This window comes from Alosa pseudoharengus, unplaced genomic scaffold (assembly GCF_046254945.1).
Source record: "Alosa pseudoharengus isolate Yale_2024_CS ecotype anadromous, Long Island Sound unplaced genomic scaffold, YU_APseudo_1.1 YU_APseudo_1.1_scf_5, whole genome shotgun sequence".
Taxonomy (NCBI): domain Eukaryota; kingdom Metazoa; phylum Chordata; class Actinopteri; order Clupeiformes; family Clupeidae; genus Alosa; species Alosa pseudoharengus.
Window position 1 is genome coordinate 27,131,095 of NW_027468837.1, and position 15,255 is coordinate 27,146,349.

Sequence of the window (15,255 nt, forward strand, 5' to 3'; positions counted from 1 at the left end):
TTGCCCTCTCTCGCATGGCACATGATCCTGTGTCATGTCATTTGTCTATTACAACATTTAATTTGATTACCATAAAGGGTTAGACTCTCACAGGAAGGTTAAGGGATGTAAAAGATTAAAGAATAAGGAGAGATCTGTAACATGTGGTGCTCTGAGACCTATAGAGCAGGAAAAGGTACCATCATCACATCTTTCCTGAGTTATAGCGCCATCTAGTGTTGGGAGTATAATAAGTAAAAGCGGTGTTTTGGCTTTACTCATTCTGCATGGAAAGAGATTGGGTTCCATCTTGTGGAGATTGTAGCGTAGGCCTACTCATGATTGTTCCAAGTAAATGGGACCATCTTGCCTTATGGTTTATTATTATTATTATTATTATTATTATTATTATTATTATTAGTGAGTACTGGAACTATTTGGCTGTGTAAAAGAGAAAATGTTTGCAGGGTTAATGATAGGATACCAGGAAGACAATTATGCTGTCAAATTAATTAAAGATTGTTCAAGACAAGAAACACCACCAAATCTGTCAACATGTGCTAAGCCAAGCATACAGTACTTTGGTTTGGATTTTTTTGCCTGTGTGTGTGTGTGTGTGCGTGTGTGTGCGCGCGTGTGTGTGCTTTTGATCTATTACAGGACTCATACTGTACAAAAACTCAGCCTTCTGATCTCTGCCAGTGAGAACCTAGGATACAAATGTCATTGTGTTTTGTGTGGTTGATTTCCTAGGTCATGTATAGGTTGGCGGCCCGTGGACTTTACATTGGGGGGGCTATATAAAACAAAGGGCAAACAGTTGGCAAGGTACTGTTCCATATTAGCAGTTATATGAAGCATGTTTATTTGGAACAGATGATGTTACTCGTACCCAAACTTGTAAAAAGTCATGATAGATTGCTGAACTGCTTTAATTTACTGAATTATTCCTAATTCCTAATTAAACTGTTAAGTGGAATCAAATATAGTAAAAGAGATGTGTGTGTTGTGTGTGTGTGTGTGTGTGTGTGTGTGTGTGTGTGTGTGTGTGTGTGTGTGTGTGTGTGTGTGTGTGTGTGTGTGTGCGTGCATGCGTGTGTGTGCATATGCATGTGTGCAAACGATGAAACTGTTAAGTGGAATCAAATAAAGTAAAAGAGGTGTGTGTGTGGATGTGTGTGTGTGTGTGTGTGTGTGTGTGTGTGTGTGTGTGTGTGTGTGTGTGTGCGTGCGCGCATGCATGTGTAATACAGAAATATGGATAATATTGAAAGTATTATTTAATTAAAATAGTTTACTTTAACTGTTATCATATTTCATCATTTTTCATTCATTTTTCATCACATTTCATCATTATTTAATGTAGCCTAAAATAATAATGGTTGCAATTCTACTGAAAAAAGAGTTGCAACTAGTAATTCTTCAGCATAAGAGATATGTCATGATATATCAAACATGGAATAGGCCTAGGTTTCTCAGTCCCTTTTTTTGGATAGAACAAATCGAAGATTCTATGATAAAACATTACGAAATCCTGATTTGTTCCTTAGCGGTTACCGTACTGCAGTGACGGGTGTGGCTTCTGCCATGACCTCTGCTGAGGACAAACGACTAGCCAATGGAAAAGAGCGAGGTCCATTTTCATCCAATCGACGAAGATTTTCATTCAGGGGTAAGCTTTACCTCTTTGCACTTGCGCATATGGATGCAGCGTGACACGCGTGTAGAGGAAGTGTAACTGCTGTGTGTAGTGAGCAGTGACTGACTTGACACAGGGACATTCGCCACCGGTACGGGCCGTTAACAGCTCATCTTTGAAACCCAAAATGTCTTGGCTGTTCGGCCTTAACAGAGGGCAGCCCGAAGCTCCTCCGGAGATGCCGGTGCCGCCACCTCCACCTCCGCCGGCCGGAGGATCCGGTGGATCTAGCGGTGACAGACCCAAGGACAAATGGAGCAACTTTGATCCAACAGGGCTGGAACGTGCGGCCAAGGCAGCCAAAGACCTTGATCAATCACGTAAGTTTCCTTTTCATCAGTTATCATTCATTCAGTTACGGCAGGTGCTTTCTCAGCTAGAGAACAGGTCCAGTGGGCTGGTTACAGTGCAAGGTGATGCACACCAACGAAGATGATGCAACGAACATCAATCGCGGTCTCATGGTCACCATGAGGATGGATGGTACCATTCAGCACGTTACTAGACATTAGCTAATATTTGTGTGACGCTTCAAGTGCGATAGGTAGGCCAAGGAATAAGCCATCACCATTGAGGCTTTTATAAATGTTGATCCTAAGTAAGTGCTTGCTACAGTATGTAGGCTGCTCTGATGGTCGCCGGCCTGCGACTAATTATACTATCAAGGGTAAAAGTTCGAAGGTCAATATCAATCCCATGCAGTCATGTGACAGTGGTCTAGCATGCCTCTCAGTCTCATGTGCCAGTACATTTAATTATGTGTATGTGTGGTCATGAACAAGGTTCACCTATTTACACAAATGCCCTTATAGTATTGCTTATCATTCAATAAGCCTGGTCAGTTTTTGTAGTGTTTGATAAGATCCGCTGTCTGGTCCCCTTTGCAGGACATGCCAAAGAGGCCCTGGATTTGGCTCGGATGCAGGAGCAGAGTGTTCAGATGGAGCATCAGACCAAGATAAAGGTAATAAAGCTGATTCTGATTCTGATACTGTAATACAGCATGATCTGATACATTTTGATTAGTGTGTGCATGGTTGATTGTTACAAAAAAGGGTAGATGAGCTGCGTGTTGTGTAATGCAGTATTGTAAACACACACAGATGATTAGATAACTAGTTAATTGAAATATCGTTTTAGTCCCATGTTTGGTTAGCAGATCTGTTCTGGTCCCATCACAAGCTCTACACATATCGTTGTAGTATATGAACTGTACTCTGTTTGCTCTCACCCCCTTTTTTAAATGTTTAATTGCCTATAGGTCATAGACAGACAGCACAGTGTCTATTACTAAATGGATGAAACAAACACAAAAAGAGAAGTCAAGGGCAGGGGTTGTACAATCTCACCTCAAGTGGGTCGGGGGCAGCTGTGGCCTACTGGTTAGCACTTCGGACCTGTAACCGGAGGGTTGCCGGTTAGAACCCCGACCAGTAGGCATGGCTGAAGTGCCCTTGAGCAAGGCACCTAACCCCTCACTGCTCCCCGAGCGCCGCTGTTGATGCAGGCAGCTCACTGCGCCGGGATTAGTGTGTGCTTCACCTCACTGTGTGTACACTGTGTGCTGTGTGTGTTTCACTAATTCATAGATTGGGATAAATGCAGAGACCAAATTTCCCTCACAGGATCAAAAGAGTATATATACTTATATACTTATAAGTCATTGCTAACATGGCAAGGCTCCATCTGCTCATTATTCTTTCATTATTCTATGGAGCCTCATGATGAGAGTTTATCACCTCCACATTACAGAGTAGCCAAAAACACTCTACCCATGACTGAAATGTTGGAATAGTGAGCTTCAGTCAATTAACCGTGATTCCTTTAATGATCTCTCTGTCTCTTCCTAACCCTCAGGAGTATGAGGCGGCACTGGAGCAGCTGAAAGGTGACCAGATTCGCATCCAGGCCGAAGAGAGGAGGAAGACCGTGCAAGAGGAGACCAAGCAGAACCAGGCTGTAAGATTCAATACTATAGACCCTTTCAACAATAAAAACAAAAACAATGCTTGAATGTTCTATTTGGTTCCCAATCTACTTCTGCATTAAGATAACATATGGAATGTTAAAAAGGAAGTCTTGTGGGGCCAACTATGATGCTGATAATGGAACTCTCTTGAAAGGGTCCATACTGATGCTACACAAGTGTTGTTCGTGTTAGCTAGATACTGTAGTTAGGCAAGACAGCCAACGTTTCAACGTAAACAGTGGTGCACTGAAAACCCTGTTGTGTTACACAAGCGCAGCTGAAAATGCTATTATTTGTGCTTTTTATTTTTCAACTTTTGCATTTGTAAATGAATTTAGTTGGATGCCTTGTGCACATTACTTTTGTAATACAGTGGGTTTTATATACACATCAGTGCTGATGAGAAAAGGTGCCTCAAAGAAAGTTGCACGCCATTGCATTTGGAGTACACATGTCGTTCAGTGTGGAAGCTGTATTAAAACGGTTTAGAGATTGAACATGCCCCTGATGATAGAGTATTCTATAGTAAAGACTGTACTGATACATTTCTCTCCTCCATGAAAGGTTATTGAAGTCATGAGACTAATATGCAGCTCTGTGAGGATAAGTGTATGGCAGTCTTGTTATTTGAAGCTGACTTTGTCTCGGAGTGGATCCAAAGAGTTTGAACCAAAATCTGGGTTTGGTGATCCGACATGATCAACAGGGCCTCTAATTAGCATTAGATCTTATGGGGGTGTGGGTGCTATCATGCTAGAGCAGCTTTGTTTCATGAGCATGTTTTCCTCTACTGTGCATCCATGATTGACACTTTTGTGTTTTATAGCGGGCACAGTACCAGGACAAGCTGGCAAGGCAGAGGTATGATGACCAGCTCCGACAACAGGTAGGTGTCCTTGCCCTCTCATTCATTTGCACTGGGGTCATTCCCTGGAAGCCATGTTTGGGCATTAATATCTATTCCTAACCTGTCATATTCCTAGCCTGACTTTATAATAGTGTAATAGTGGAAGGCAAACATGTTCTCAGTAGGACCATTACAGTTTGTACTGTATGTTGATTTAGGCCCTACATTCAAAGTGCAAAAAGAGTGATATTGAGGGTATTATTGTTTTTTTGCAACCACATGACATCAAACAGTATTTCGTCTGCAAACAAAATTCTTTAATAATGTTGTGTCAATATTTTAGGTCTCCACAACATACTAACGTGAAGATATTAAGGATCACATTATGTGATTGTATTTTTTGTTCATTGTCATGGGACCAAAATTGTATGTGGTGTAGGTAGTAAGAACATGAACATTTTTAAATTGTGGCAGATGTTATACATTCATACAATACACATAGTTAATTGCACGGTTATATCTATATATAATAATGTCTATGGTATAACATTGCCATTTATTGCACTTAATGCCCATATAATGAGCCTTTGAAAATGACCTCTTCTTTTATCCTTAAAGGAGAAATCCGGAGATTTTTTCATATAGATCTCCGTTTCTCGAGGTCATCGAGTACTGTCGGCCAGGCAGCTACAGCCCTCCACTCTGGGGGCATGACGGTACTCGGTGACCTTGAGATCTATGTGAAAAATCGCCAGATTTCTCCTTTAATATATTATTGTACTTTTTGTACTTTTTTTTGTCTCCAAGTATGCCATACAAACTGAGCACATACTGGCTGAATAGCACTTTTGAAGATATTAATGCTCAAGCATGGTCTCCTAGGTAACGTGCTATTCAGGCTGTAAAACTGAAATAATATCAAGAGCTAAAAAATAAGGACAAAAGACTTGAATAGAAACGTTTGCCTAAGATTGTGAATTTGAACCCACCTAAAGTCTGAACAAAATCTGAGACCGTGCAGCAGTAACCTTATATGATTGCACACGGAATGACCCGTTGAACGCTTTTTACGATTAAAGATGGATCTAATTAGACTGTAGATGTTACTAAGGAAGGATATGTGAGTCTTGTGACATTATTGAACCCTACATATCTATATTCAGAAGTACTTTGTGCTGTATTCTTTCGTAAACTACGGTATTTACAAGTGAGAAGTGACTTGTAGATGTATTGGTAGGGATGTAATTGAGACCATCTTTGATTTAATTTGCAGCAAGCCATCAATGAAGAGAACTTGCGCAGGCAGGAGGAGTCTGTTCAGAAGCAGGAGGCCATGAGAAAAGGTGAGGAAGTGGAACCATCTCCACAGATATTAGCAACATTAGTGGTACAGAGATTTATTTATACAGTAATTTCCAAACTATTAGCCGCAGCATATACATTGATTTTGCAAAATTTCTTCAGCTATGCGGTTAATACACGGGGTAGTTAATATGGTATTAATATGGTTTTGTTTCTTTTAACTTGCATAAAACACTGTCCTGTGGCTTATACACAATGCGGCTAATACACAGGAAATTACTGTATTTTAGACCTTTCTATTGAGTGACTGCTATCTGCCACTTACAGTCTCGGGTCTTTGTTATATCATGGCCACAGATGCAGGATGTTTTGGTTGGAAGAACCTGTGCTGCTATGAAGTTATGCTTAGTTGGATAGGATCAAGTTGGAGTTGGAGGCAACAAAGAATAGAACTTTAAAACTCCAATTGTTAGGCTTAATTCATCCTGTAAAGAAGATCCACATCTGTGCCTACTATGTGAGCTCATGTAATGCTATATAGCTAGTTTATAACTGGTATGTGTTTATTTTTTATTTTTTAATTTCCACACAGCCACCATCGAACATGAGATGCAGTTGCGTCACAAGAACGAGATGCTTCGTGTGGAGGCGGAGTCTAAAGCTCGGGGACGCGTGGAGCGGGAGAACGCTGACATCATCCGCGAGCAGATCCGTCTGAAGGCCGCTGAACACCGACAGACTGTACTGGAGAGCATACAGTAAGCATGCAGACTCCTGTACCAACAGGTAGACTGTGGTAGGACAGAGTATTGGCACAGATACCCCGATTTTAGTCAGCTACAATTTACAAACTTATAGTTTGATTCGATCGACATTTGGAAATAATAGATGTAATAACGGCTGCATTCAAATTAGCAAAGGGAAGCGTTGACAAACTGTTTTTAGTCTGCTGCAAACAGTCTGAGGATATAGTTCTTAGCAAACATACATGGATGGCGTACTAAGGGTTGCTGTACGAATGAAATACTCTGTTTGCCTATTCATGCTCTATGCAATGCATGTTACGTGTTAGCGTGTATGTGAGCGTGTATGTCTCACTTATAACTTTGGTCTGCTCGTTAAAACACTTCAGTAAAAACACATTGTCATACAATAGAAAATAGACTTGTCTTTTTTTTTTTTTTTTATATTTTTTTGGGCTTTTTATGCCTTTAATTATAGGACAGTGGAGATTGACAGGAAGTGAATGGGAGAGAGAGCAGGGGTGGGATCCAGAAAGGACCACGGGGCGGGAATCGAACCCGGGTCGCCGGCGTACGATGCAGGTGCCCCAGCCAGTTGCGCCACAGCTGGGGCCAAAAATAGACTTGTCTTGTACGCCATCTAGAACAGTGGTAAAGCCACTTCACACACACACACACACACACACACACACACACACACACACACACACACACACACACACACACACACACACACACCATATGGTAGTGTTTCCCAGTGCTTGTGGGCTCCCACAGCACTGCATGAGCTGGGTCTTTTCCTGCTCAGAGTAGCACATCTCGGTTAGCTGATAAAAAGCATTGTCATTAGATGATTTGTAGAGTCAGGCGTGTCGGTGCAGGGAGAAACCACATTCATGCAGATTCGACGGTCCCCGGGAGAGTGACCACAGACACGCATACATATGGCTCTTAGTCCAGGGTGATGTGCAAGCAAACTGAATTTGAATTTGTAACAAAACAAATTGTTACGTCTTCCCTTTTTTTTCGTGCCCTTATGTCATTTTTGTGTGTGTGGTTTCTTTCTAGAACTGCGGGGGCAGTGTTTGGAGAAGGGTTCCGAGCCTTTGTGTCAGACTGGGATAAGGTCACAGCCACGGTGAGTGCAATGCATCATTACTCACTAGGAAGAAAAAATGAATAATTGTGATATTTTTATCTAACATGGGTGGTTCTTGTCGGCATCACTAAAGCAAAAAAGCATGTGCATTTGGTTCGGGGAATATTAGGTCTATTAGTGTTTGACTGGCAAACTGAAGGTAACCTGCAGTTCCTGTCTCATACCTCTAGGTGGCAGGACTTACATTGCTTGCAGTTGGCGTTTACTCGGCGCGGAACGCCACGGGCGTGGCTGGGCGCTACATCGAGGCTCGTCTCGGCAAGCCCTCCCTGGTCCGCGAGACGTCCCGCATTACTGTGGGCGAAGCCATCAAGCATCCAATCAAGGTAGAGGACCTGCTGGCCTGAGGCCCTCTCTCACGCGCCACATTTGTCTTTCCCATCAGAGTGCCATCGCTCCCGGAGCACACTTTTCTCCAAAGTGCTGTGTTAAGATTTTGTTCTCAGGCTCAAGTGAGCGCTGGCCAAATTTCAAGCAATTTTTCACACACACAAAAAAAAAAAATATAATGGAGACCTTTAAACTCATACATTACGTTGGCAAGAACTCTTTAGAACACTTTGTTCCTAAAAAAAACCCTGAAAGACCTATTCATCCATTTCCTGTGAAGGAAAGTCTACATTAGTCTAGTAAGGCCAATATTCATCACATTTATTACCTTAGTCAGGTGTAATGCTTCAGGGTTAAGCATAGAAACTCTAGGAAGGTGAGCCTAAAGTGGTGAATTGGGGGCAACCATCAGCACTGAAGCACAGTGTGGAACAGCAGTGTGGTTGCACTGGCAATTTCAAGGTCAAAAGGTCCAGTTAGAGGTCAGTGCTCCGGTACCTATTGTTAAGCACATACCTTTTTGAAATGGGGATATTTAACAGCCTGAGACCTGCAGTAGATCAGCGTGCTTGCCGTTTACAGTTCCTAGTGTGAGTGGGAGAGGGAGAAGGAGAGCAGTTGGCATGTGGCCGAGGCTTGTGCTGACGGCCATAAATCAGTTTTGAGGAGCTTTTAGCTGATTAGAGGGGCCCTGTCTTGCTTCAAAGTTTAGTGTGCCTTAAAGAGTTCTTGACCTCTTTTCCCTCAATCCCTCTCTCTCTGTGTCCCTCTCTCTCTCTCTCTCTCTTACCTTTCTCTGTATCTCTCTCTTACCTCACTCTTTTTTTCTGCCTGCCTCCCTCCCTCCCACTGCCTCTTATCTTTTACTGTCTTTCCTCCGTATTTTTAACTATCCATTTTTCTCTCTCTCTCTCTCTCTCTCTCTCTCTCTCAGGTGACAAAGCGCCTGAGCAGCAAGCCTCAGGATGCTCTGGAGGGGGTTGTGCTTAGCGTGAGTATCAGTACCAGCATGGATTCACATTCACCTATTCATTGCAATATTCATGTGCAAGTGCAACAGTCATCTACATCTTCTGCTAGTCACAGCACTAGTTTTAAACATACATACACATATACATACACAGAAACATCTTCTTTTTTTTAACACAATTATGTTCCTGGTCTTTTTCAGCCTGTCCTGGAGGAGCGTGTGCGTGACATCGCCATAGCGACGAGGAACACACGGCAGAACCGAGGGCTGTACCGCAACATCCTCATGTACGGCCCACCTGGCACTGGCAAGACCCTCTTTGCCAAAGTGAGTTTGTTTTTGTTTTTTTCCCTTCTCCAAATGATGCCTTTGCAGTAATGCCCTGGACCTTGTAGGATCTTTTCATTGCATATTACCAGCCAAATGTCTCCGCTCCTTTTTGTTGTGGCGAAACACTAAATAATTTTCTTGTGGGTTCGTGTATATTAACAATGTCATTAACAATGTCATTCTCAAACCTTCCACCATGTCCTTGTGGTTAGAAATTGGCAATGCATTCTGGGATGGATTACGCCATTATGACAGGTGGTGATGTGGCACCAATGGGACGTGAGGGCGTGACAGCCATGCACAAGGTGTTCGACTGGGCCAACACTAGCAAACGAGGGTAATGCACGCCTGGAGTTTTTCTCACTGTCTCACAAGAGTGCAGTTGTGTTTAAATGTGTTTCCAAGAACCTAAGCATGGACTTACATACAAGGGCTGTTCACATCAGGAATGATAACTGTAAAGATAACTTATATTAGCGTTAATATTAGCGTTGTTATCGTTATTGTTTATGTGTGGACGTCGTCATTCATATCAGCTAGTCATTATCGTTATAGTTATCGTTCTTGGTGTGAATGGCCTTTTAATAGGCAAAAATGCCCTTGTAGACAAGCCAGTAAACTCCAACCAATCTGAGCAACTATGTATGTGATTTCCAGTTATAATAAGATGCCCCACCTTTCTCTCTCTGTCCCACACAGCCTCCTGCTCTTCGTTGATGAAGCCGATGCATTCCTCCGCAAAAGATCCACTGTGAGTTCTCGTGTGTCTCTTTCTTTCTCGTTCCTGCTCTGTGTCGACACTTTGTTGATTCTTCACAGGTCCGACTTCTCTATATTCATCTCGTTCCTTACCGCCCGTCCGTCTGTCTGTGTGTCTTATATACAGGAGAAAATCAGTGAGGATCTGAGAGCTACACTAAATGCATTCCTGTACCGCACTGGAGAACAGAGCAACAAGTTTGTCCTTATCCTTTATTACTCTTTATCGCTAACTATTACACACACTACAAAACTAAACATACTCAAATTTACCTTAAATTACCCCTGAAAACATACCTAAACCACTTAATTTAAGTTAAGTGGTCCTTAATTTGCTAAACAGGCCCTTTATTTTACCTTAAATGTCATTTTAAGATGTGACCCCTTAATCTACATTTAAGGTGTCAAGTCAGAAGTTCCCTTTATTTGTTGTGATGAAGGGGGTAATTAAGAACAATTTAAGTATATCTTAATATTATTTTAAGGTGTTAATTCAGGGATTCCTTGATTAAGGGGGGAAAGGGGAAATCGAAAAAGTAAGGGGTAAATTCTGTAGGCTTTTCTCCTTATTTGACCTTAATCTATGCACATTTCTACTTAAAACCTACTTAATTATAAAGGGGTTTTAAGGTCAAAAGTAAGGCATTTATAAGGGGTGAAGTTGTTTTGTTTCGTAGTGTACATGACATGTGTTTGTACATTATCTTTTCTTTGCAATTAGACGTATTGATATGTAATCATACACCAGTGAAAAGTAATGATCAAGATGGTGCTTGGATATAGAATTTTACCAACATTGGTGTGCTCTGTTCTTTGGTGCAACCATTGGTTAATGAATAAGGGCTTTCTTTACCAGTGTGCATGTTTTGCCTCACTGTGTGCCCGTGAGAATATCAGTGTTTGCGTTTCGTCCTTTGGCAGATGTTTTAATCAAACGTGCGCTCTCTGTCTCAGGTTCATGCTGGTCTTGGCCAGTAACCAGCCGGAGCAGTTTGACTGGGCAATAAACGACCGCATTGACGAGATCGTCAACTTCGCCCTGCCAGGGCTGGAGGAGCGGGAGAGGCTGGTGCGCCTGTACTTCGACCGATATGTGCTGGAGCCCGCCACTGGGGGGAAACAGTGAGTGTACGCACGCACGCACGCACGCCGCACACATACACGCGCACACACACACACACACACACACACACACACACACACGCACACACGCATTCACACACAAATGATGCATAAACACACACACACACACACACACACACACACTATTTAGAGACTAAAACACAGTGCACACATACACTCGCATTCACACATTTTGGCAGCAAGCTTGTAAGTACCAGTTTTGGCACCTTTATCGTTTTCTTTGGACCACCAACAGAGTCTCCATCAGGTAAAGTAAGTGTAAGCATGAATCAAAAGCACTGCCCAGATTGCGTTCTAGTGAGAACAGGCTGAGCGGGGGTGTTGCTGTTCTTAAGTGAGTGAGGATTGTTCTGCGTCAGGCTCTGCTCTGCGGCAGAGAGAACACCAGCAGAACCGAGCCATCTGGACTGGCCCATTAATTACCGCTCACTGGGGAGCGGAACAGAACAGCCCAATCCCAGCAGCCTCTGGGCCAAGGGAGTGAATCAAGATGAAGACATCCAGCAGTCTTGCGTACTGTCATAGCTCGAGCATGTAGGGTACCCAGGGAAAACATCAGTACATTTAAGCATTTGGGTAAAGATGTTTGCAAATGGTATAGTGGCAGCATTTATGTAAGGTTACTTTTGCTGGTAACAGAAAGGGTTAACAGTACAAATGAGCCATGGGCTGATCATGAAGAAAGCACATGTAAGGTACAATTGCCTTGTCCTTAAGTTACATAAATAAACATCTTTGGTGTATGAACAGATATGTAACTTTGGGAACATTTAGTCTTCTTTGTGGTTGCCTCCCTGAACTATTTGAACCAAATGGGCTGTGTGCACGTGTGTTTTGGGCAAGAGCTATCCTGTACGTTTCTGTTGTCCTTCAGTAGCTCAGTTCACTACTCAGGAAGTACACTGGCTGATTAGACAGTGTTTGTCCATGTGTCGCTTTGAATTAAAGTGTCCGCTAATTGATTCTATGAAGGTATAGAAAATGTGTTTCTGTGAGAATGACATGACTGATAGAATGTGGTCTGACTGTGCAGGAGGCTGAAGCTGGCCCAGTTTGACTACGGACAGAAGTGCTCGGAGATCGCTAAGCGGACCGAGGGGATGTCGGGCAGAGAGATCTCCAAACTGGGCGTCGCCTGGCAGGTCAGTGGAAGTCTGGGCTGATCGTTCCTGTCCTGTCTTTGGGTCTCTCCTTCATTCTCACTCATTCACTCTTGCTGTGATTTTTCAGTATTTTTGAACAAAGCAGCCAAAACAGTATCCACAATTCATTAAGTCCTTGAAATATTTACCACATGAATCATTTAGCAAAGCCTCCTTTGAGTGAGTTGGCTTCACTAATCCTCAACAACCCCTCTGTTTCTTTTCCTGGCTGGTGTTTTCTCAGCTCCGTCTCAGCCGTGGAGCTCTGTTTTAGAAATGGAGCTTACCTCAGCTTAAAATAACTCTGGAACATGTTCTCAGTGATGCTCCATAGGTGACCTGACAGCACTGAGAAGTGGGGCACTCACTGGAGCACAGTGAGGCCTCTTCTCCACTAGAGGGCCTCAGTCAGTCAGATAGAGAAGCAGAAGCAGCCACTCTAGCTGGGTGTAAACACTCTGTGGCTTGCTACTCTAGCCAGCCTCCTTCTGTGTTCAACGATGTAGACTTGTAACAGCTATGTAGCTGGATAGATATTTCCTAAAAGAGTAACTCCACTGTTCTTGTGTGATTGTTTGCACTTGCTCTAATTAGATGCTGGACTGGACTAGATGCCTTTTTCTGTTACTCCGTTCTTCGGTTATCCAACACTGTCTACTCCGGCCTTGTTTTCCTGTCACCTAATTACTGCCTTCTCTTCCTCTGTTCTTTCTTTCTTTCGTTCTCTGTCTCTCTCGCTCTCATCCACACCCTTGTTCCCCATCCCAGGCGGCGGCGTACTCCTCTGAAGATGGGGTGCTGACGGAGGCCATGATCGATGCGCGGGTGGAAGAGGCCATAAGGCAGCACCGGCAGAAGATGGACTGGCTCCACACGGAGGCGACGGGGGAAGGGGATGGCACCGTAGGGGCAGCCGTTGACCTGGGCAAGATGGGCTTCACATTGCCTCACGGAACGCCTCCACCGCAGGCCTTCTCTGGGAACATTCTAGAATTACTATCCCCCTTCAGGGACCGCAAAATAGGGGAGGGGACAGGCAAGGGGACAAAATCAGAAGCACCGCCTCCCAAGGACGGCACTCCTGTCTAATTGGCCTAGTTTACAGTCCATCACTTCTCACCGTCTTTCCTCCAATAACCTCAATTACTGACCTCCGGCCTGTTTGTGTCTAAAGACCAATGGGAGCATCAGGAGTCATTTTAACATATGTCTCCATTTCAGAGTCCATCCATCGTCCCCATCAGATTCCGGCACAGGCACCACATCCCCCAGTCCACAAGCAGGGCACATGTGTCACCCCAGACATTGCACGTTACATTAAATTATGCACTTGTGACACTTGATGCCAGTGCTCAGGAACGGGTGATACTCTGCTCATGCAAGGTGGTGGGGTTAGAGTTTCTGGTACCTGGGCACCTCTTTGGTGTGGGGGCACTGCTGCTACGACTGCAGGTTCTGGGACTTAACCACCCACTAAGCTGTGGCCCAGCACTGAGGAAGAGGAGGGGATGGGAGGGAGAGATGGATGAGACATTAAGGTGCTCTGGGATGGAGACTAAGAAGTTTATGAGCCACTGATTGGACACGTCATATCCAGAAGGCCACTGTTACCTGTTTGCCTGTAGTCTGTGTTCATGTGAGAGGGATGAGAGGGGTAAGACGTAGAACTGTATTCATGAGAAGAATGATTATAAATGGTGTGATGTTCTGTATTTTGTGACTGAATCAAATCACCCTGTCTGTGTAAGTTTACTTTACATGAAGGAAGAATGAGCTATAATTCCATGTCACTAATATAAAGTGGATAAATATTAATCAGATGGAAATGTATGTTTTTATGAACAGTAAACATAATGATTTCTTAAAGTCTGCTAGTATGTGTTGTATGTCGGGTTTTTTTAAAACATATTTTCTTTGATTTTGGTTTTGCATCAATCAATGGTAAAAACGCATCACAAACCATCAAACTTTTATTGAAACACAGAGGTTCGTCTTCACAACAGCAACATCTGAACAAGGAAACGGTGAGGGAGAGAGGGGACACTGGGTACTTCAAGACGAGAGACCGAGCCAATCCCGGCGACACCTCAAGTCACATGATCCCAACCAACCAGGACATACACATTCCAACATCCTAATACACATAAAGCACATTTCTCATCATAGACACACACAGCAAGACCACAAACCTCTTACACTGCAGAGACACTAGTAGTCCAGATCTGCAAAATTCATGTGTCTACAACATGTATGTTGTTAATGTTCATGCAGTAAGATGCAAGGACTGTATTTTTTTTTTTTTTTAAATCTTTTCATCACTCTATTCACTGCTCTTTGTATATTGCCTTCATACTGAGCTGCTGTCATTTGGAATGTAGTTTCTCTGCATATACACAAATGATCACTTGTATTTACCGTACGTCCACATTAGTAACCCTGCAATATTTTAGAAAGACTAAAGTTCAGAAGCTAACTAGCACATTTTGAGGCTGTCTGAGTTCACAGAACAATTACCTATTTCAAACTATGGCTAAGTTAAAAACTGAAGACCCATTTTCACAGTTACTGAACCTTATACAACGTGGTCAGTTACTGCAAATATCAAGCGGATCCTGCTAAGCATAGCCTACAGTCTTCATGTAGTCACATGTAATCAACATCATCTACAGTTGCGTTAAAATGGTTTACCAAACCATTGATTATCTCACAGTGTTACAATGCATTCTTTGGCTTTCTCAGGTCCAACTCAAACATTTAACGCACACATTTAGTGGTGATATATGTGTTAGTTGAAACAATCTCCACAAGGGACACACAAAGCAGCCAAAGTAATACCCATAATTCATTAAGGGCATGAATCATTTACCAGAACTTTCCTTGAGT

General features: G+C 43.0%; 1 protein-coding gene across 1 annotated transcript; it reads left to right on the forward strand.

Annotated features, from left to right (window-relative positions):
* The first annotated feature begins 1,703 nt into the window (after window positions 1-1,703).
* Window positions 1,704-14,249, forward strand: atad3 (ATPase family AAA domain containing 3). The gene is made up of 16 exons (XM_076268397.1): window positions 1,704-1,998; window positions 2,566-2,642; window positions 3,536-3,637; window positions 4,474-4,533; window positions 5,768-5,837; window positions 6,389-6,554; window positions 7,608-7,677; window positions 7,869-8,024; window positions 8,963-9,019; window positions 9,200-9,325; window positions 9,541-9,665; window positions 10,028-10,079; window positions 10,215-10,285; window positions 11,042-11,209; window positions 12,264-12,372; window positions 13,141-14,249. Exons 1-16 carry the CDS (start codon window positions 1,806-1,808, stop codon window positions 13,459-13,461), a joined length of 1,923 nt encoding a protein of 640 aa, XP_076124512.1. The 5' UTR covers window positions 1,704-1,805; the 3' UTR covers window positions 13,462-14,249.
* Window positions 14,250-15,255: the final 1,006 nt, after the last annotated feature.